Source organism: Leuresthes tenuis, unplaced genomic scaffold, assembly GCF_036924035.1.
Source record: "Leuresthes tenuis unplaced genomic scaffold, fLeuTen1.0.hap1 SCAF_3, whole genome shotgun sequence".
Lineage (NCBI taxonomy): Eukaryota > Metazoa > Chordata > Actinopteri > Atheriniformes > Atherinopsidae > Leuresthes > Leuresthes tenuis.
Window position 1 is genome coordinate 14,223,122 of NW_027325357.1, and position 22,840 is coordinate 14,245,961.

General features: G+C 39.1%; 1 protein-coding gene across 3 annotated transcripts in view; it reads left to right on the forward strand.

Annotated features, from left to right (window-relative positions):
* kaznb (kazrin, periplakin interacting protein b) overlaps positions 1 to 22,840 on the forward strand; it is a 97,569-nt gene that overhangs the window by 11,165 nt on the left and 63,564 nt on the right. For all 3 annotated transcript variants that reach the window (XM_072381947.1, XM_072381948.1, XM_072381949.1), the window contains exon 2: positions 16,616 to 16,823. In XM_072381947.1, the coding sequence (XP_072238048.1) occupies positions 16,616 to 16,823 (208 nt within the window). The remainder of the gene's footprint in view (positions 1 to 16,615; positions 16,824 to 22,840) is intronic.

The following is a 22,840-nucleotide window of genomic DNA, read 5'->3' on the forward strand; positions in this document are numbered from 1 at the left end:
TGATCTACTTGATTGAGCTTGTGTGTAAAAGGAGTTAAAACTAACTTTAAACGTGTAAAATGTGTGTATTTTGTGTCAAAAGAAGGAGAAATGTGTTACTTGTATAGCCCACACAGGCTGATGTGGTGGTAACTGTGTGATAAGTTTTGAAAAAGCGTTAAAAGTATTGAACAACGGGGTCATAGTGGTTGTAAAAAACTGTTAGAGCTTCAGCAGAAGTATATCATGAGACTATGACAATAAATGGCTTGTTAAAGTAGGATGAGAAAAGTTATTCAATATCTTAATTTCCAGTAATGCTGGGCCATCACCCATCCACCAAATCCACCAAATTAACTCTATATTATCTATATAGCAATTAGAGCAAATACGAGTACAAATGTAGATATATACATGTACACAGAGAATTCAGCGAGTAAAAATTCTCTCTGGTGGAACTGGAAGTATACTGCAGAACCAGACTTGACTGATTCAAACTGCAGATTACTATAGAAATTCACACTTTCATATGTCGTCCATGTAAATTAGTTCATTCTCACTATGAATTTGTGAGCTTTACTTAGCCCCAATCCACATGGTTCTCTCTCAGTTTACATTCCACTTCTATATATCATCTGTTTCTGAGAAAAGGAGGATGTGTTAGATTCATAAACAGTCATTTAAATGGAAAGATTAACTGAGGAGGAACAGAGAGGTGTAAATGCTGGAAATAGGATCAGAAATGTCACATGCAAATTATCATAATGAAAACCCAGTTTTGATGTTTTTGTAAGCCTATTAGTAAAATGGAAATAGTCAGTTTGATTGTGTTGTACACGTAATAAATCATATTCTTAATGTTCTTTTTTGCTCTCGACCCTCTTGTTAGTATTCATTGAAGATGATTGCAGCTTCTCTTCTTGACTCTGAATCCTCTTACGTTCTTCTTCACTTTCACAAGTAGAAATTTGTTAGTGTGAGATGCCATTTGGTTGCAGTGCTTTGCTCTGTCTGGATGCTCCATTTATTGCAGTTCTCACTGCACAAGTGAGAACATGTGTCTAGGGATCTCAGCTGAAAGCCAATCAGCACGCACATCATACATATCATACATAGCCTAATACCTCTACTGCCAGATTACTGGATGTTTTTATGCTGTTCTTTTTCCAGAATCCCCCGGTGAACCATTCTGCTCTGACATCTTGGTGTTTCTTTGGTGAGCAGATGGTATTTTAATGAACTCCACAGAAGATATCTTAACACAGAGACTGTCTTCTTGAAACACCCATAAACTGTCATTCAGGTTCTTTGGGAAAGTGTTGGATCTTTAGAGCCAAGATTAGTCTTCAGTTCTCACTCCTTAATGTAAGAATAGCCCAAGAAGTCAAGTGTAAAGTTACCACACGTTTATCTGATCAGTAATTATGAATAACAATTTTCTTATTGCAAAGAAATGTCTGTACATTATTTATTGGTAAAGAGCTTTGATTTATTCTAAATAAGCCTTGAGTAACCTTGAGTAGAACAGTTTGAGCCAAACTGCAAAAAATGGCTACAATTCCTCAAACAATTTAGTTTTTTTCTGGTTTTCTTTAAACATTCATACACTGATATGATGAGATTGCATGTAGATAGACTGTATCAAGACAGAAAGAAAAGAAAAGTACAGAAGCTGAAGCTTAATAAAACAGATATAAAGAAGTAAATCAGCAGAAAACAAGTGTGAAGGAACAGACAGACACAACATGACATACATATGGAATCCATAACATTTACATCCAAATAACACTGTCATTAGACTTTGTTCTCTGTTCAGTCTTTTTTGGCCATGCTAGGTGGTCAATAGATCAGTTTCACTTAGAAACACCTGGCTGCAACTTACCTTTTAAATCAATAAGAGATTGACTTAGTTTTTCACACACTGCTTCTGCATTTCAGCTTAGTTTTTATTAAATAAATGATAATCTGATTTCATATGTAATGTGTTGTTGTTCGTCTGAGGGTGCACTTACCTCATTTTAAGACCTGGTAAGGTAAAGCCTGAGGATTAAAATAGAAAGAGATTGTACTTTCTTTTTCTCGTGAGTATTTATTCAGTTAAGTGAACTCTACAAATGCTTAGGTAAATTTGTTATTAATGGTAAAGCAGCAAAGAACACCCTGGAGCCAGAGAGAGTGTAGATCCACACTTATTAAATCGAACAAGCTGAGTTTTTAAATGGTATGATTCTGATTCCAGCTTCCCACTTCTGGGATACAAATGCAGCAAAACATATCAATACTTTAGCTGCCAAACTTATGCACTTTAAGTAGATTTTTTACATTGCTGTAATATACTTTGTCTATTGAAAAAAAGTGAATAATTCTTCCACTGCTGGACGAAAGTACTATAATGATTGTGGTCAATATATCATAATGAACACAGTAAGGAATACAATTAGTGATAATATTGATTTGCCTCCCTCTACTTGAGGACATGTTAACACAGGTCATTTTTTCTGTGTCATAAGTAGGTATTTGCTGAAAACTCGGCATGTTTCAGGTGCATTATGATAATTGAAAAGAAAATATTAGTTTGACACAAATGGTTTGGTTGCGAACGTCATGCTGTTTAGTGACATTAGAATGGGCATTTGCACAATAATGCAGGATAAGGAATGGAGAACATTTTGTATATTTATCTAAAACGATACTAATGGAAACCACAGGCGTACCAAATGTGCAGCGGCATGTTTTAAATGTAAGAGCTTCTCACTGTAGCCTCTGCACCACATCTATGGTTTATTTTAGTCTTGGGTTGCCTCAACAGGTAGCAGGAGAAGGACCATTAAGCCTTCAAGGACATGTGTAATGAAAGGTGGTTTTTAAGTCTTGAAAGAACTGCAGCCCACATGATTGTTATCCTCTGTAAACAAAGCAGCTTTGATGGTATATTTGAGCAATACTGGTTAACAGTGTTTGTCTCGCCTTTGTGGTTCAGCCCCCCCCCCCTTTCTTCATCTGATGATGTTTGTCTCCATTTTCTTCTCCTCTCCCTGACATGTACCGGTACTCATAAAGCTCTCAAACCAGGCTGCATTAGGTGCACAAACAAATTAGAACTGCAAACACCTGAGCCACCAAGGAAGGTGAACACACAGAAACCTGTCTGCAGGGAAATTGCTCAGGCTCATAATCTGAGCTATATTAATTTATTTGGCATGAAAATTGATATCATAATTAATTAGTTTGTCCAAATGCAACATTCTTAAAGAACATTACATTGTTTGCCTTTCCATGCATCTTAGTATTAATGCTCTAATTTTCTAATCCCTTACAAGAGCTTAACTCCCCGAGCTAGACAAGTTTGGGATTCAGACAAAGTCATTTAGCATGCAGATTAATGCGATTCCCAGCTCCTGCAGGAGCCAGCTTATTAAACACATTTAAATCACATACATTTACAAGTAAAAATTAGTTGGGGCTATTAAATAGAAGACATAACACAAAAGTAGCTCATCAGCATAGTTTGTCTCTCTTATTTGCATAAGTGCATAGCCCTTTCGTCATAAAACCTAAAGTGTTTAAAGCAGCCATATCCTTTGGGTAAAGTTAAAACACAAAAATCATCTTCCTTTTTTTTCAGTTATATTCATGGATGAGTGAGCCATATTGATGTAATTAAAATAATTAAAGTTCTGCTGTCAGGTTGGCACTTCATATGTACTGTTGTGGCTTGTGTTTAATTGCTTTTGCATTTTAATATTTGAGTGCAAACTCGTGAGTGTGCATATAAGTGCAGGTATGTGTGTGGATGCATGGTTTGTGTATTAAAGACTTTCATGCAGAATGTAATGCTAAAGCTTGAATACTGAGAGTTTGTGCAGGGCTGGTCATCAGTGCTCTTTCTACTGACTCTACTACACGCTTGAATGTTTTTCAATTTGGTCCCTCTGATAACTCAGCTCTCTCTCACAGAGATAAATGTTGAAATACAATAAATGACTTTGCAACTTCAAACCCGCTTTAGCGTCAAGCTTGTCTTTCTCTGTTTGTGCCCTCCAATTTCTGTGGTTTATTTATCTTTCTCCTCACTTTCCTCCTTGCTCATTTTCAACAACTTTGAATGAATTTCACATCCTTAAGTATTAGCTTGTCTAAACAGAGATTCCCGGACACCTCTTGGGAACAAATTTGAAATTTCTAATCCTAATAGTGAAAAATGAATCCTAACGTGCTATCATTTTCTAGGTGTTTTTATTCTTTCTTTCATCTTGTGCAAAAAAAATTCAACTGAAAGACAGGCTGAGCCAATATAGGAGAAGAAATTTTATTCATACTTTCGTGATGCATTTATTTGCATGAGAGATAGACTGAGGATGTTAGACGTGAAGAAATTGGGAAAACTGTGAAGTGTACTGGCACGCATATAAAGTAGTCGTGTGGGGACAGTGATGAAGCGGTGATGGAGTGATCATTGTCTCTAGTGTTGCTATTCATTGGAGCTGTTCTCTGGAGTGGGAGCACGAGATACTGAGATGAGCCTCTTATTCAAAAGGCTTTGCAGATGTACCTTCACATACACCAGAAAGGGACATAAGCTCTTTATCAATGCACTGTACTAAAACGGTTCTCAGATACGGATTAATCCGCTGTTTGTACTGCACATTATTTTGTTCCTTCTAAATCTGACTGTCAATAAATCTTGCAGTGATATTCTTGGTGCAGAAAATTCATTTTCTGTCTCATCTGAAATCAGTTTTATTTGTTTCCCTGCAGTGGCCTCTGCTACTGCATGTTGATCATGGATATAGGAAATAAAGGAATTTTGGTGGCTAGATTAGTATTGATACTAATAGAATAGAAATAGAATAGAAAAGTACTTTATTCATTTCCTGTGGGGGAAATTTAAATATCAGAATATCACATCTGTATTAAGATTTGAATGTTATAACAATAACTACAAACTTTTTGTAAGCTTCAGTACAAATTACACATAACCTAGTACAAAACTACAACAATTTGTTCTTAGACTGTTTTTTCTGATGAATTAAACAAGTAGTAGTTGTTGATGAGCTTTGAAAGCTAGACCTTTCACACACAGCCATTTTTTTGTCCTTAGTAATGAGTCTACAGTGTTGGCCGTAGCTTCATGTTTACTGTAGACACATGAGAGTCTTCTCATCTAAATCTGCCAGTAAACTTACAAGTTTACTCCCAGAACTAGTATATTATTGATTGTGTATTATGTTCCTGCTATTCATTAACATGAGATGAATCCTTCAAATTTGAAAATAATCACATTTCCCAAAAAAGTTAGGCTGAACTGAAAAAACAACAACAGCAAACAAACAAAAAAGTTTCTGTATTATGTCCACAAATGGCTTCTTTTCTGCTTGACTGAGCTTTGATCTGCATTTGTGGATGACAGGGTGAACTGTGTTCACAGAAAATGATTTCTGGAAGTGTTCCTGAGGCCATGCAGTGATTTCCAGGATAGAATAATGTCTGTTTTTAATGCAGTGCTGCACGAGGGACTTAAGATTATCCAACATTCAATACTGATTTTCCTCCATTCCCTTTGTGCAGGGAGATGTCTCCAGACTCTTTTGATGACAATATGTAATGTGGGTAATATAATCTTCATGATTCTGAAACAGTGCCACAAGTTTATTTTGTTTTTTTTTCCCAGATTTCTGAACCTCTGCCCATCTTTACTTCTGAGATACTCTGCCTCTCTAAGGTGCTCTTGTTACATTGACCTTTTCATGCTACTGACGTGTTTCCATATCTAAATTAGTTTTAACATGTTCCTCCAGCTGATTCAGTTTTAGTAGCACTTACTTTTTCAGCCTTCGGTTGCTTATGTCCCAACTTTTTTGAGACGTGTTGCTGTTTGAAGAGTTTTTTGTTTATTATGTTTTTACTTACATTTCACAACTTTTTTGAAAAAGGGGTTGTTAAAAAAAACCATAATATGAATATGTTGAAATGAATAAATATATATATACATTTAGACTATTTTCCCATATGATGACTACAAAATGTTTCAAGAAAAGTTTGAAACGTCTCAACAAAGAAGTGGAAAATATATGGAATGCTAAAAATCTCTTGGCTACTTGGCAGCATGTCAGCAACCAGTTAGTGAAAGGACAGAGCATCCAGTGAGGCTAGTCAAAGATGAGGAGGGCAAAAAGGTAAACAATTTAGGAATAACATTAAAATGTCCATTTAATTAAAAAGAAATGTGTCAATTTCAGCACTTTCATACGGTGAACCTAAAGGATTCTGAAAATCTGGTTGAGACTGAAAAGCAACATTTAAGGAATGTGATCTGTAGGCCCTTAGGCTGCAATGCTTCATAAACTTACTCAATTCGGATGTGGAAATCACTGCATGGGCTCAGACTAAAGGGAAGAGGGAACATCTGGTTTGTTATTTGTCTTGTTATTAGTGCACAGTTCAAAAGCAACATCTGCAATGAGGAGGTGTAAGTGCTCATATCTGAAAGCACTGTTAATACTAAAGTATACATACAGGTGCTGTGATTTGTAGCCATCTAGTTGCTGTATATTTCAAGGAAATAGAAAACAAAGTAAGAAAAATGCCCTAATTCCAACGTTTTCCCCAAAATGATAGTATATCTCCTAAAATTTTAGATTGTGTCTGTGTACTATTTTTAATTGATTCTAAGTATAGGGTTTACACTTTGTGTTTATTTACATTTTATAATATCCCAAATTCTTCTAATTCAAGATTGCTGTTAAACTCTCTAAAAACCCTATTCACAGAAAAAGCCAATCAAAGACCCTAGTCTTTGCTCCCTCTCAATGGCCCTATTGTCTGCTGGAGGTGTATCCCTAACCTGCACTCAGCAGCCTGCTGTGATTAGGCAATAAATAACTAATCGTATATCATAAATCAGTCGGGAAAGCTCTGTCAGAACTGCTGCAGCTCTCTCTAAAACTCATTCCACTGCATGGAGACAAGAAAGAGATTGATGGAAGAAAGCTTGGAAATAAATTAGGTTCACTGTACATCATAAAAAAGGTTTTACCTTTAGGGTTATCCTCCAGTTGTGTTACCCACAGACAGGTTCTTTGTGGCAATTCAAAATTATTTTAACACTTGAACAGGGGTTAAAAAATCTGTCAACTATCTTTTTCTTCTCCTGTAAACTGCAGTATGGCTACATCTGTTATCCTCTCAGCATCACAGTGTAATTGTGACACTTGCAGAGGCAAGCACAGGAAAGTGACAGTATAAGCGAGAGCCTCATTTTGACAAAAGTGAAGTAGCTAAGTGTAGACCTAATTGCAAAATGTGCACCTTTTGTAGCAACCTGACTACATTTGTGACCTCACCAAGGTCTCTACATCAATACAGGTAGCTGTAACTTTCAGCTGTGCATGTCAGCTTATTCACTGCGGCAGTTTAGTGGTGTGTCAAGGCAAGAAAAGCCCTTGGAATGAATTTTGAGGACCACAAGAAGAGGAAGCAGTGACAGAAAACAGTCAGCAGGGAGCAGAAATAAGACCGAGAGGAAATGAGGCAAAAACAGAGTGGGTCTAAGTTGAGGAGGAATGTGGAAGAACATTGTTTTTTGCAGCATGATTTTCCATTTTCGGGTGAATGTTCCCTATCCAGCTGATCTTGAGGGTCATCATAACAAACCCCGCCGTCTCTCATCCATGTATCCCCTCTTCCCTTCAATTCTTGACAGTCTTGTTCACAAGCCTTTATCTTGATGCTCATCGTGGCTTCTGGCAACGTGTTTCATCTGCAACCAGGTCGACTGTTATCTCCAAGTGGAGAGGCTGTCAACTGTTTATTATTACTACACTTTCAGTGACTGCAAGGTGTTGGAGTGGAATTTGGGGATGGTGATAGATGGAGAGAGGTAGACAGCAGATAATAGGTGGTTCTCTGCAGGTCTTATCTCAGTCTCCAAAGGCAAGCTTCAGGGATCAGAGTGTCCCCCTCTGCCAAAGTTTAAGCTGCAGAAGAGGAGTGGCGCTGTTACTTTTCTCTGTTCAGCAACCTGTTGATAGTGCACTGCGAAGGCGTAATTTGGCGCTCTGTGATTGAAAACCACTGTGTACATAGTGAAGCTGATTGTGTAGACAGGGGCATTGGATAGTGTGGCCTAAGTTCATACTTTTACAAATGTTGGTCCAGATATAAAATCACTAAATTTCTCAGTCTGTATGTCTATTATCTGCTGGATACATACATATGATATTGCTATCTCCTCTGGTTCATGGCGATTGTTCATCGGCTGTTTGTGTAATTTGTTACCACGCATGTATGAATTAGAAATTTGCTGACTGGACATGAGCCAGGAAAACAAAACGAAAACAGTGGTTACTGATGCTGCAATTCTAAGAGTATGTACCTGGCCTTTTTTAAAAAGAAGCTGTAAAGCCATTGCCTAGTTCAAAATTGTTGTGCCGTATTTACATACATAAACATACATACATATTTACATAAATAGGTCAGTACATCAGATGTTTAGGGAAACCCAAATACAGACGAGCAGGAAGCAGGAATACAAAGAACAACACATTTACTGAATCAAACGAGAAACTAAAGCATTGCTGGGCAGAAAAGTAAAAAAATATTTTTTTAAAATCCAGGCTGAAAGCCAGGCAAAACAGAACGTGCAAAAGAGAGCTGGAACAAACAGATCGAGATGATGAGGATTTGTGAAGTAGCACAGAAAACAAAAACTACATTAACAAGAGCAAAAAGGAGAAACATTTCAGAATAGAACAGGAAAAAACATGAATCTAACGAACAAGCTCAACACAGTATATTAGAATAACCCCATTTTGTATCGATAGAGAGCAAATGCCCATGTTTTACATGTCGTCTTCGGTGCATTGACGATGTACATTTGTAATCGTGATTTAAAATGGTTACACATTTCACTTTAAGTCACTGCTGTTAGTATTCTAAGTGATATGTAAACCAGCGTTCAGCTTTGTGAGAAGTTGCTTTAATTCTTTCTTTGTACTTAATGGTTCACAGTATTAAAAGCTTTGGCATGAGTTTGCTGGTGATCAAAGAGTACAGTGGGTTTTATTTCTCTGCAAACATGGGCCGGCTGTGGCTGAAAACAACATAGACCAGTCCAATTAAACTGAACCAAAACGACATGTTATAGGCAGAAAAATCCCAACAAACATGATAAGAACATATATGGCAAAGTGCTTAATGCGCTTTGTGTCGAAGGTTTTTTGTACAGCTGCAGTTTCACTACAACAAACAAACATCACAGCTTAGTGTAAGTGCAGTTCAAGCTTAGCTGCACTATGGTCATCCCTTTTAATACTGCTGCTGAACATCTCCTAATTTCTTTTCTAGATTTGTGACGTTTTTCAACACGGTCAAGGAAAAGTACTCCAGACAAAAGCACTGAATGTAGTTTTCTGACTTCCTGTCCATACTCTTTGGTTTGTTTGCTTTTCTGTGCCAAGACAGTGGAAAAGCACAAGCCCAAAAATATAGTGTCCTTCATTTCTTGTTCTTTCCAGTTTCCTTGACACTGCCACCAAGTGGCAGTAGAAAGCAACAACAGGTTGACTTGTTCAAAGGCGCATGACCAAGAATCTTATAAAGAAAAAAAGTAACAGAGAGGGAGCAGGAGATGAAAAGCTTAAAACTCAAAAATAAAAAAAGTAGAGTTTCCGCTCCCTGCAGTTCACAATTTACTCCATCAATGCCCCTCTGTCCCAGTGTTCCACTACTTTAGGCCAAAGGCTTCCTCTCTATTCACTTACACAGACATAAATACCCCCCCAACTGTGACACTTCTATCTCTTAAATCTGTGCTATATCAGAGCTCGCAAAGCAGTAAACTGCATGTGACAGAAGCTCAGCTGCTTGTCTTTCTGCTCTGTCACATAAGTAATACATGCTTGATGTTCTTTCTATATATATTGCGTCACTTCAAACCTTGCACTGTCGCTTTATAGCTGCACAGAACACATCCTCTTACACAAATTAAACAACCACCATCGTTCAGGCATGGAAAAATGGAGGGTAATGGGACAGAAAATGTCAGCTTTTGTCCATAACTTAGATAAAGACCCACTCGTTCAAAATCTAATTTTCATACTTATCATGCAACACTTTCTTACAGTGTTTTCACACACTCAACTGACATGAAAACAATTCAAATTCAAATGCAGTGCAAATTAATCAACATAAAAAAAATTATAAAAACTTTGTTAACCTTCATATTGGTAGCCAGAGTGTTGCGTAGTGAGACAGTCTTTAATGATAGAATAAAATGTTTTGTTTCAGTCACCAGCAAACAGCATAGTTTGACATACTGAAATTCAGAGGTGCTGTCAGGGAAAGTTTAGATTCAGAGTAGCTCTATGTGAAGACTGAGACATTCTTTCAGTTCTATCTGTAAATAAGCAACCATAAAGTCAGCACCATGGCGTACTGTAGCCCTTCATCAATGTTTCCAGGCTTCATTCCTTGAATTCTTGCCACCACTTAAGCAAAGAGGCCTGTTATTACTTGACCACAGAGTGAACTGTAAATATTACAGATTTCAGACAAACCCTAATCATACACAATGATTTACTACTTAAAGTATTTTCTGACAGAAGACTGTCAGAAAATACAGAAAGATGATAAGATGAACCTTCCTCGCCTCTCAGAGAATATTGGTGACACAGGCTTTAGTCAGGTCAAAATAGATGGAATATCAATATAAATTAATATAATGCCGTCTGTTTTGACTCATTCAATAGTTTAAATATGTGGAAAATTTTTAACTTGAATATTCCAACATATTATGGTATTTTCTTGACTAGCATGCTTACAAAATCTGAGATGTCTTCACCAAGATTCAAATCAGAGAAATCGCTCAATGTCACTGTGCATTTCATCTTGGCCGCCTGTGGCATCTATTCCTCAGGACCCTTCCAGTTACAGTTATATAATCGGTAACAGTAACATAGCTTTTGTTTTTTTTCTGCCAAACAGTGTAATGTTTTAAATGATTACATACCATCTTGTGACACAGTAATCCAGCAGAGAACTAGGTCAATAATATAGAAAGTATTTAAATATCTGTCTTGCTTGTGACGATCTGTGACAAAGGGCTCATTACAGCCACCGAGCTGAGAAGACTGTACAGTAACATTCGACATGCTGAGTTATTTTTTAGAGGGATTACATCTCTGCATCACCCTTTACTTTACCACATATCATTAACTAAAATGGCTGTATGGGCAGTGAACTCATCTCATGCAAGTTAGCCATCAGCAATAAGTTTCTTACAACTGTTTTATTTGAATAAAGTCACATTATCTGAATATACATCAATAGATCCATCCATCCATTTTCTATACAAGCTTAATCCGTCAGTCGGGTTGCGGGGGGGCTGGAGTGGTCATCGGGCGAGAGGCGGGGTACACCCTGGACAGGTCGCCATTCCATCACAGGGCCACACAGAGACAAACGAGAGAAACAACCACACACACTCACACTCACTCCTAAGGACAATTTTAGAGTCACCATTTCACCTAATATGCATGTTTTTGGACAGTGGGAGGAGGTCAGAGTACCTGGAGAGAACCCACGCATACACGGAAAGAACATGCTGACACGTCAATAGATTTACTGTTAAAACACTTTTAAAAAAAGTCTTATGGGAGTTTGTGAGATGATATTCAATCGACTGTTATAATATAATGATGAGATTTAGCTCATATTTTCGAGAAGTTTTCTGGAGGTTCTGAAGATACAAATCTAAACACCAGATGGACCGAGACCAGCTTCCGAATATTAAGTCTTTAACATTTCTGTATTAGTAAATGTGTGAAAAGATATGTGGATGATAGAACATTCATGACTAAATCTGATGTGAATTCAAGTAAACAACACAGTCCATGGGACAGTTTGGGAAACTAGGATAACACATAATGATCTGTGTTTTTGTCACAATTTATGACAAAAAATATGAACATTGTGGAACAGCTAAAGAACCTGACATGTCCTTCACAATTTGGTTGAGACCTAAAAATGGATCTAGAAGAGATTAAACTGGACTAACATCAGCAAATGTTTCACATGGTCTGCTGAGTCACAATATAGCATATTTACTTTATAAAATGAGAAGTCAGTGTTTTGTTTAGAGCTTTGGGAGTGGTTTGACCAGAATGGTCAAAAACAATGAGTACTAGTTTAAGGGTGTCATACCTATATATAAACTGTAAAGAATATCATATGACTTGACATAATGGAGCTCCAAAAATACTGTTTTACAAAAATGACATTGATATAAAGAATTAAGCCAAATTATATTTCTAATTCCTTTCAAGCAAATTTGACCTCTTAAATGAAATTGATCACATTGTGGCATCATTAGCATACAGTTAAGTTAGTGGGTAACCTGCTGTGTGTAACCTTTCGTATGTCTTAAACAAATAGTCCAAACGTCCTCACACTTGGATGTAGGAGCCTTGCTCTGTGTGCTGCCACACAGTGAGGGAAGTGTCCTTCCTCCAACATTGCTAACATCTGAGCATCAAGTGTTCTCTACCACCCCTGATGATCATTCTGCTCTCACAGCGTCACTCATATGCAAATTAGATACAATTCGCTTCATGGCTTCGAAGTGCACATTGCCAGACACACACTTGTAAATGAAAGCTTTGAGTAACAAAATTCCTCTGACCTTTAAAAGAATACTAGTTTTCAATAGTTGTCCTTTTCCAAGACCTTGTAGTCACACATAAAACTACCCTATCTATCATTCTATTTGAATAGTATTTGATTGACATTAGTAAATGCAGTTGAGAGGGGGGCATCATTTTCACAAGCCTGTGTTAAGACCATTATAAATAGTTGAGCACGGCATTATATTACTTTGTTATTGGGATGAACTGGAAAGCATTCCAGTGTGTGGGGGATTAGTCGATATTCAATTAACCTCAGCAGACAGTCGTGGCGACTGTTTATCAATACCCCTTTTTAACTGCACACCCGCCGCACACTTAATTAAACTTCCCATTAATAGCATTAAACAAGTGAACAAACTAAGTCCACAAACAACCACACCAGTGCAGGTCATTTTAATGCAGTAAGCAAAGCTTTTGCTCTGGCCCAAGGTTTCTGCCAAGTCCAAACATGCTTTCAGCCCAGTTGTGACAGAAGAGGACTTTGTGTGTTTTGGACATGGCACAATTATTTGCCCTCAAAGTATTTGTGTAGTTATTGATGTGTATCTGGGACACAACGTGACACTTGACCTTTAAATCGTTCATTTCCTTGCATTCCAAAGTCTATGGAAGATCTGCCTCACGTAGCTCTAGGCTGACTTTGGTGGCGTAATATGAAGGAAGACTTAGCTGTTACATTGTTTAAGAAAATGAGGTTTGCTGGAATCACAGGACCCTTCCGTATAAAGCACGCACCAAAGATGGCCCCATATATGCCCTGTGTTCCTGTGCTACATTCTTCATTTGCCAATCAGCAACAAATCAAGGCTAGTGTGGCAATCAGGGGCAGTGATGTGCCTGTCTAGACAGTGATAATGATCTGCTAACATGTGATCAAATGTGCTGATGATGATGCTATTCTCTAGTAACTGCAATAACTGTCCTGTGTGGCACTTCTTAGCTGAACAGCGGTTATATGGACAGGTATTGCACAAAGATTACATGTTAAAAACAGGCTAGAAGGTGAGGACAAATAAAGGATGCAGCAGGAACAAGCTGTGTCATGCAGCAAAAGAGACACCGCTGTGAAAGTGTGTATATACTTACTGTGAACCCCCCAAGGGCTGCAACTTTTTTAGCAATCCTGACAGTTTGGCTCTGTGGATGCCATTGTTTGCTCAGTCCACCTTTTGGGTCCAAACTGAGCCCAACAAATACAGGATGTGTTCTCATTGATTTTTGTGATGCCATTCGTAGTAACCAGGGTGCGATCCCTGCTACTTTGATTATCCCTTTACTTTTTCTTGAACACCACATGCAGGTTGACATTTTTGTCTTTTGATGACATATGTTGGCAAGATATTGAGCCTGCCTGCATCTCCTCAGTAAAGGACTAGTTGCTCCCAGATAAGCCCCATCACTAGGTGTGGCTCCAGGGTAATGCCATGGTGTCGCTTTCCTGAATGAGGTGTTGTGGTTCCATAATCTTCCTTGACTGTATATGTCTTCAGAATCACACTTAGCCCCTGATTCAGGACAGATTCGATTTGGGAGACCTTACAAGGGCAGAATGCCACCACATAACCCCCTTCTCCTGGCATCAGTAAGGAATGAATAAGATTAAATAATCAAAAGGAAAAACATGTTGCAGAAATATGTTGCCACCTAAAGGTGACTTGGATGAGATAAGGTGAGGAACTCTTTGGATGAATGGGAGAGATCTTGACGTCTGCAACCCAGACTTTGTAAGCAGTAACGAAGGATTGACGGATGGATTAAGTAACAATTGAAAATAATACTTGTACTTTGATTTATAACCAGAAACCATATCAACTGCTTTAAATATCACTGCCTGTTGACATCCTTTGGGAAACGTGGTTAACGTTGAATTTTGGACCATCAGAAAATAGTGTCGGCCTGTCGGGATTCTTTAAAATCTTTTCTATTTCATTTCTTATAGCGAGACAAAAAGCTATTTGATTTGCAGTCATATAAATCACTGAACAGAAAGTTCTAAGACTTTAAGAGTGAAAAGTAGAAATGAGTTTTTTTTTAATTAGATGACTCAAAAAAATAATCAGTTATTAAAATTGCTTTCAGATTAATCAGTTGATTGGCTAATTATTTCGACTCTACTGCAGGAAACCTGTGTCATAGCTTCAAGCATCATTAAAGGTCTAGTGCTTTTTCATTTTCAGACTTGGATAAAACTATGTGCCTCTAACTGACTTGGTTATTGGTTGCCTTTTCCTTAACCAGTGTAGTTAGCCATAAATACTGACATGTAGTAAATATCCTGTGTTGTCCTCCGTATTGATCGCATCCTTTTTTCCATTCTCTTGCTGTTGAAAATATTGTCATTACATACAACCCTATAGCCAACTGACAATGACCCCATACAGTAAAGTACAAGGGGGCTGATGAGTTAAACTAGGTCAGTCAAGGCAACATCAATAGACATCAGTGGGACAGTCACATGGACATACTGCAATAACACCAACATTGGAAAGACTTCATCTTGAAACTGTGAACAAACCATCAGAACAAATTGCAAATGCTTTCTGTTCCATCTTTGTGCATCTCTCTCTCTCTCTGCAATTGTGTGAATACTGAAAACCACAGAGCTGTTATCACCTGATCCTCAGATGACAGCCTCAGAGTGATGTTTCACTCATCTGCTTCAGTCTGTTGCCAGACATTATGTGTTTTCTTCTTTGGGAAATTAAAATGTCAAATGCAGATTTTAAGTTGTGATGGCTTCGCAATACCCAGGGATGTTTGAGTTAAGATGAGCAGTCTATGTTCTATGTCTATGATGGAATTTTACATCTGCAAAGATAAGAGCTGATAGTGATGGTGTTTATTTACTGGGCTCACAGATAAGCTGAAATATAATCTTTCCAACTGTTTCTCATCAAATAAATAAATATTCTCACCACAGCTCAATTGCAATTCTTGGGGCCTCTTCTCCTTGTGTGTACCTCATTATAGGGCTGAGCCTCTGTCCTTTGCTAAGTTTGCTCTCTGTGTTGAAATGTTTTCCCCCTGGGCGCCCAGTGCCAGCCCCCTTCCCCTTCCACCGATGTGGGGGTGAGCTTTCCCAGGACAAAGAGATGAATATATAATGGAATGAAAAAGGAGGGGTGGGAGAGACAAAAAGACAGCGGGTGCATTAGTAAGAGGGAGGAAGGGAAAGTAGGAGCACATGTGAAAAGATATAGAGGGCTTGACAAGTGCTTGTTGAAGGGTTTAATACCGCTGCCAAGCTCTTATGTGTAGCAACACAGGAAGTAGAAGTAGAAAGAAACAATCTGTACTTTTTTCCTATTACAGATCCAATTAATAACTCATTATAGACTCCACGAGGTGTGGGATACACTGCATATTGTGTAGTTGGAGAGTTGCAGGCGAGCAGCTCAGTCCAACTGCACTCCCGTCTCCCCCATTCCTCCACCACATGGTACAGTCCATTTAAAAGGCTGCATGTCATCTCAATGTGTGCAGGGTCCTCTGTGAGAGCAGCTGCTCACAGCACATTTTCCTCGGCGGGAGCATTCACTTTCCCCTCCGCCTTCTGGGCTGCATCTCTTTTTCTCCTCTTTCTGTTCTGTCTCTCTGCTCTCATTGCTGTCTTTCTCCCTATCTTTTTTTTTTAACCAGAGCTCACTCTTTTTCTCCTTTGCCCTGCTCAAACACATGCCTTCTCTCACTGTGTAGTGCCTGGCCACACAGGCGTTATTTCCTTATGCAGTAACAGGTAGTCTTCATCTCTGAACTGCTCAGCCCAGAACAGAAGAGGAACTTGAGTTTTTTGTTTTTTATATGTACAAAGTAAACCTTGAGAGAAGAAGTACAGGTGGAGGAGGAAGAGGAGGGGAATAAGAGGTGGTGGTGGAGGAGGAAAAGGGTGTCTGCTTCACTCCCTGTAATGCTCCTCTTGACACCATGCTGCTCTGTGTGGATTTGGTCCTCAGGGGAAAATCCTTAAAATGATGGAAGACAACAAACAGCTGGCACAGAGAATTGATGGGGCTATCCAGTCTGCCAGTCAGGAAGTGACCAACCTCCGCTCGGAACTCTCTGCCACCAGTCGCAGACTGGCAGAGCTGGGAGCCAGCAGCCCCCCTGCCTTGGAGAACCACCATCAGCACAACCACCACGATGACAGCCTCCAATATCGGGGTGAGTGTCACAGCACAGACGTGAATGCGAGGGTGTGTGCACTCACACCCAGTCCCTTGCCTCTATGTGTGAGAGTGAGAACATGAACATGTGTGACTGTTTTGAAATCAACGCTGGGAAGCATTCGGAGAATGTGAAGCAGGGTGACTCATATCATTCTACCGATCCACATCTGATTTATTTTTCCCCAAACTCAGCATGAGAATGACTGTGGAAAAGGCAGCAGATCTAAAGAAAAAAAAGGAGGAGACAGACAGAGTGTTGTTATTAGACAGGAGGGGTTGGGGTTAGAGAGCGTGGGCCAGAGTCGGTCAGAGTTTGGTTTCCCAGGCAGCTGCTGGGCTCCTTTGGGGCTGCACTCCCTCCAGCTTTGGTTCTTTCTCTGCTCATTGCTAAAGTCTGGCAACAAGTCTGTGAAAAGAAAAAAGTGGTTTGGACACAAATATTGTATGCCAACATCTCTGAGGGAGGCTGGCAACACCATGACACTGTCGCTTTGCTTGGTCTTGATGAATGGGGAATGAGCTCTAAATGAGAGTTTTCATGGGAAAATGTTCAAAATAAATTCCCTTGTCTTCACATGAGACTCTCTAATGTATCTGTTGTTTCTATAAGTAAAAGCTCAGTGACCATGAAGATTTATTGATTTATGTTTAGCTGTTGCATGACAAACAACAGTAATTTTTTTTATCTTGTATTTTGCCTTCTGCTCGAGTAAGAAAAGATTGTGTCTGTCTGTTGTGACAGATTCTGACAAGCTATTTTTTTATATACATATATTTCATATATATGATATCTTTCATTTTCAGTATTACTATTGCATTAATTGATGAAGGGTTTGAAATAGTTTTATTGTAACATGACTGAAGCAGGAAATCCTATTCTCCTGTGAATATATTAAGCTACTAATTAGTTATAAACCTTTGAGAGGAACATAGGATACATTAAGAGATTTAACTTTTCATTTCCTGCATGCCAGAAGTTACTGAGATGATAGTCTCAAACAACTTGCTGTTTGTGTCCAGCACCATAGGGAGAGCCAGTGAGAAGGTACAAAATTGCAGGTACAATCGAGTACTTTGCTGCTTTCAATGTCAATCTGTGACTTCCAAGTGCTGCATTTTCATTAAGGAGAAATACAATATTTCCTAGATGGCCCTTAAGTACAGTGTGGGTATTTAATCTAGAAATGCTACAAGGTTAAGCAGTGCATGCTGAGAAAATGACAACAATGTCTGGAAGTTATATAATGAGATAAAGTTACGGCTCCAGTTTTCCCCCCCATGTCTTCATTAACGATCAAATATCCTCCTCAAGTGGTGATTTTGTTGTTGAAAATGTTTCTATTGTGTAAATGAGAAGTTTCTCAATTAGCCTCTCAGTGTAGATTTGGCCTCTTAGATGTGCTTTTTAATTCACCAGATATGCAGGCAAGTTGAACAAGTCAGTTATCATTACGGCTCACTGATGTGCTCACAATAGAAAGCCTTTTGAAAGAATGAGCAACAGTTGCTCGGCTTTTCTTTACATGTGAAGCTGGTGAGGTAACACTGACATCTGAGTAGGTTCAGATGCTTCAGCTTTTTCATTTTCAGAGCGATAATGGGACTGTTTCAACACTGCAGTGTTTGATGGAGGCGAGATGATTCAGGAAGTGGTAAGAAAAATCCGATCCAGATGTATCAATTTGAGGAACAGATTACTCTGTGCGTGGGCTCATTTGACCAAACAAAAACTGTGGCTAGATATATTATATGGAGTAGTTTTACAATATTTTAGAGATATCATGCCATCATTTGAACTGCAATGAATTGGATTTAATACAACATAATGGAAAGAAATGTTGATGCTGCAAAGCAGTCTATGTGATTTAAAATTCTTGGTTGGTGAATACAGAATCCTGTTGAATGACATTACAGTAAAGGTTTAATCTGATTAAACCTTTTTGCATCTGTGACCACACGTGTCAACTGAACCTTCTCTTTCAGATGAATGAGAAGAAGCGGAACTTAACTGTATCTAAATACAGCCCTGGTCTTTTGGGTTAAAATAACTCAGCAGCAGTGAGTTATGTTATGTCCATCACTCTTGTTCTCTCTCTCTGTTTTGTTGGAGCTATGTTAACAGGCAGTCTGACATTCCCACATTCCTGAATGTCAGCACAGTGATGTCATATTTCCTGTTCCCAGAGGCCAGGCCAGCGGTCAGGTGACTGAACACAGCCACCATAGTCCTCCATCTCTCTCTGTGGAGCTCTCACCTCCCCTATATAAAGAGGTTTGAGCCTGACAGCCACTTAGTTTACCCTTTTCTTTTAAGATTATAAGTTTAAAAAGATTTGTCTTTGAGTGTGATGAGCCAGCACGAGTGCCCTGTGGAGATTAAATGGTCTTTAGGTGTATATATTTCTCCCCAAGCCAGGCTGCTTGTTAGTCCTTTTGTTGGCTCTTTCTTGTGCAGGATCAAAGGAGCGTCTCTTTAATATGCATGAAGTGACTTCCTGTAAAAACATTGAGCTCCACCAAAATGTCAGAATTTTTGCTATGTTTCACCTCACTGTGTGGCTACAATAACATCTTTGACAGATGTCCAACAAGACTATAAACATAGCACTTGAGGCTGCTGTTGGCCTTGGAGTCTGTTCTGCTGTCCTTCTTACTGAGCTTACCAAGAGAAATCATTCAAAATGTTCAGTCTATACACTGAAACAGAATGAATCCTTTTCCTCCTTTGTACATTTTCTAAATGCTACTCTCTTTTCAAGAGTTTTAAAAGGTGTATTTATTTTTTATTGTCATTTTGAAGCAGAGTGAGTGAATGACTTTGAATGACTGTTTCAAGTGTTCTGACTTCTTCTTTTCAAGCTATTGACAGTAATGTATTCATGTCAGGAAGACTGCACCCTTTCATTATTGTTTTTTGCTCTTTAATCCATCGTATCGATGGCAACACCTCGTTTAACAATCCGAATCAACACTGATGTTTCCACTCGTTTCATGCACATCAATGGGCAGCTTTGTACCAGGAAACAGAAACTGTAAAATGTTGTGACCTTCCAAATCCATGGGTTAGGGTAACATTCGCAGATCGGTGCTTTGCAATCAGTCGGTGGGAAAGCACTCATCACAGACTTATGGGAGTCTGCCAATAGTAATCCATAAGCCTTTCTAAAACTTGGCTATAGGGCAGATGTTACAGAGTAATATAGGTTTGGCTGATTTGAAAACAGGGAACATTTTGTGAAATGGAAATGGAAATGGAAATAGAGGGATGTATGATTTCCTCAGTTTTCACTGATGCCCATGGGTCAGGGGAATTATTTCCAACATTCTGGGTGATGGATGTAAAAGTCATTTTAGCATAGACGATGGTTTGTGACAAGTACTTTTGGAGCATTTTCAGGATTTAGATAAGGATGAAATTTCTCAGGCTGAACAAAATAAGACCGGCTGTACACTAAAATTTGCATTTAATTGATAGAAAGCTGAATGTTTAACATGACAGGTTTGCTAAGCTCCAAAAGAGAATTTAGGTGAGAAAATTCCAAGCTAAACGGAGCTTAAAAAATTCTGTTTCATATGCTGCCCTTAATCAGCTTGTCTCCTCAGCGCTGTAGTCAGTAAGTCACATTCTCTGGAGACACAAAAGTCTAGGGTTCGAATCTCCTAGTAGCCAAACTCAAATGATTGTATGCAGCAGCTGCTGCTTATAAAAGTAGAAAAATGAAACGTTTGTTTATAAAGCATAAAGTACATTCCCTTGTTATGTTTCTATAGTTAAGAAAAATCTCATCTATCACTCCACTTTCTATACTGGCTTTATTCTGATAGATGCTGCTGGTGGCTGGAGCTTTTCCCATCTGGTCTCGTCACATATGTCAGCAACAGGATTAACACCTACGGCCAGTTTAGAATCACGGGTTATATATTGTGGTCTGTAATTAGAAATAAACTTTTGAGTACAAATCCAGAACCAGCTCCTCTTCCTCTTCCAGCTCAATGCAGGGATGCTGTACTTCACGATGGAGGATGACACTGATGAAACTTTAAAAGACACTTTCATAAAGCTTGCTGTAGGGCATGCATGGTCATTAAGTATCCCTCTAAAAAAATCCCAGTGATTATCTTCTCTTCTTGAAGGAGGAGCTGCAGTGACTCTAATGCTCTCTGCTGCAGAGTAATTGCAGAAAAGAATCCTCTCCCCATCTGGCCTGAGTTTGTCAGAGGCCCAGGTCTCTCATTACTTCATTGTGCTCATGAACAGGACTTGGAACACGTTGCCAAACTACAGGGGTAAAATCCCATTCACTCCAGCTCTTTCTCTTTCTCTGTAACACTCTCCAGAGACCACCCGCCTTCCTGTTTGCTGTCCACATGCAGTGCAAGTATGCCCTGTTAAACCCCTCCACCCCCTTCCCCGCCAACATCCCCACCCTCCCTGCCTCGGCTCCCTCAGCCACGCCCTGTCTGTGGTCAATGCAGTGTGTGGGACACTGTGTCCAAACAATAGCCAGAGAGAAGCAGCCCCTCACTCCCCTTACATTTCTCCCACTCTCTTCCTCTCCCATAGCAGACTTCCTCCAGTATGACTAACTAATTGTTGAATATCAGGAGCTCTGACACCAGATGGAAATATTGGCCCTGGTGTTTAGGAGGATACTATCTCATTCATTATATTGACTTCATCAGTCCCTACATCAGTACGTCACAAATAAATAAAAAGTAATGAAAAAATATTAAGATAAATGCAAACTGTCAAAGATAATAAGTGAAAACTGACCTGAGATGATTAAACAGATGTATAAATTGAACAAGCAACCTGATGCTTTTGTCTGACCTTTATTATGACCAATCTTTCTTACAGTATTTGCATCTAAGTTATTTCATTACTAAGGCCCTTTTCATCAAGCAGTTTTTCATTTCGTCTTCTATACTTTGATTGTCTAGAGTAGAGCTTAGTAGTATTTCCTGGCTGGCTGCCTTTGTTCTTCAGTGATTGGTAATGACCTTAAATTAATAATGAATCCGTAGTTATTTGTTTTGCTTTGCCAAGGAATGGGCCTCAGTAATGAACTGACAGAGCAGCACAGGCTGTCAGTGAGAGCAGAAGCCTGGTGGACTTTGACTTGAGCAAGAGTTTCCACTCCTGAATTTAGCTGCCCAGAGAGCAGGGAGGACAGCTGAGCAGCACATATCTACTTTCATGTCCTAACAGGGCCAGAGAAAGCCGGTCTTGCTTTGAAATCTTTCCAAGTTTGTTGTTCACCCAGGAGGCTCTGATTTCATGGTGCAAAATTTGAAAATGGTCAGAGGTTACAAATCACAGCTGACCCCGGTGTTGACTTGTCGGTCTATTAGCGAAGGGGACAAAAGTGCTACTCCGGACTCCAGCTGCTGATGGCTTTCTCTGAGTTTGGGTGGCAGCTGGCGGCTGCGCTGTCTTGGAGCTTGCAGAAAGGCAGCTGTGCACAAGCAGAAAAGGGAGCTGCTCTACGATGCCAACTTTAAGACAAGGTACATCTCCAACAGACATTCTTCTGCACTTAGATTTTCCAGACAAGCTTCATCTGAACTAAACTTTACAGAGCAAGACAGTAAAAGCTGTTTCAAGGAGAACTGAGTAGTCTAACCATGACACGAGGGTATGAATTGCTTTCCAGTATGACACTTTGAGATGATAGTGTTCTTATCAGTGAGACTCCGTATGCTCATTATATCCATGAAAGCCATAGTGCTCATTTAACTATTTCCTTCCCACTGGCTCAGAGCAGACTTTGGTTCCCAGATGATTTTCGATGAGAACTGATGTCCTTTAATATGGACTTCCTTTGTTCAGTTTTGACTTTGGGTACATTGTGAGAGTGGCTTTAAATGTCAGGGGACTGAGAGAGAGAAGAGTTGACAAATGAGGATGTTCCTTACCGTTTCAGAACTTCTCTTGCCAATTTCTCTCACTTGGGAAACTAACCATAACTTTACATGCTTTCTTTTCTTTTCATTAGAAAGAAAAAGAGAGCA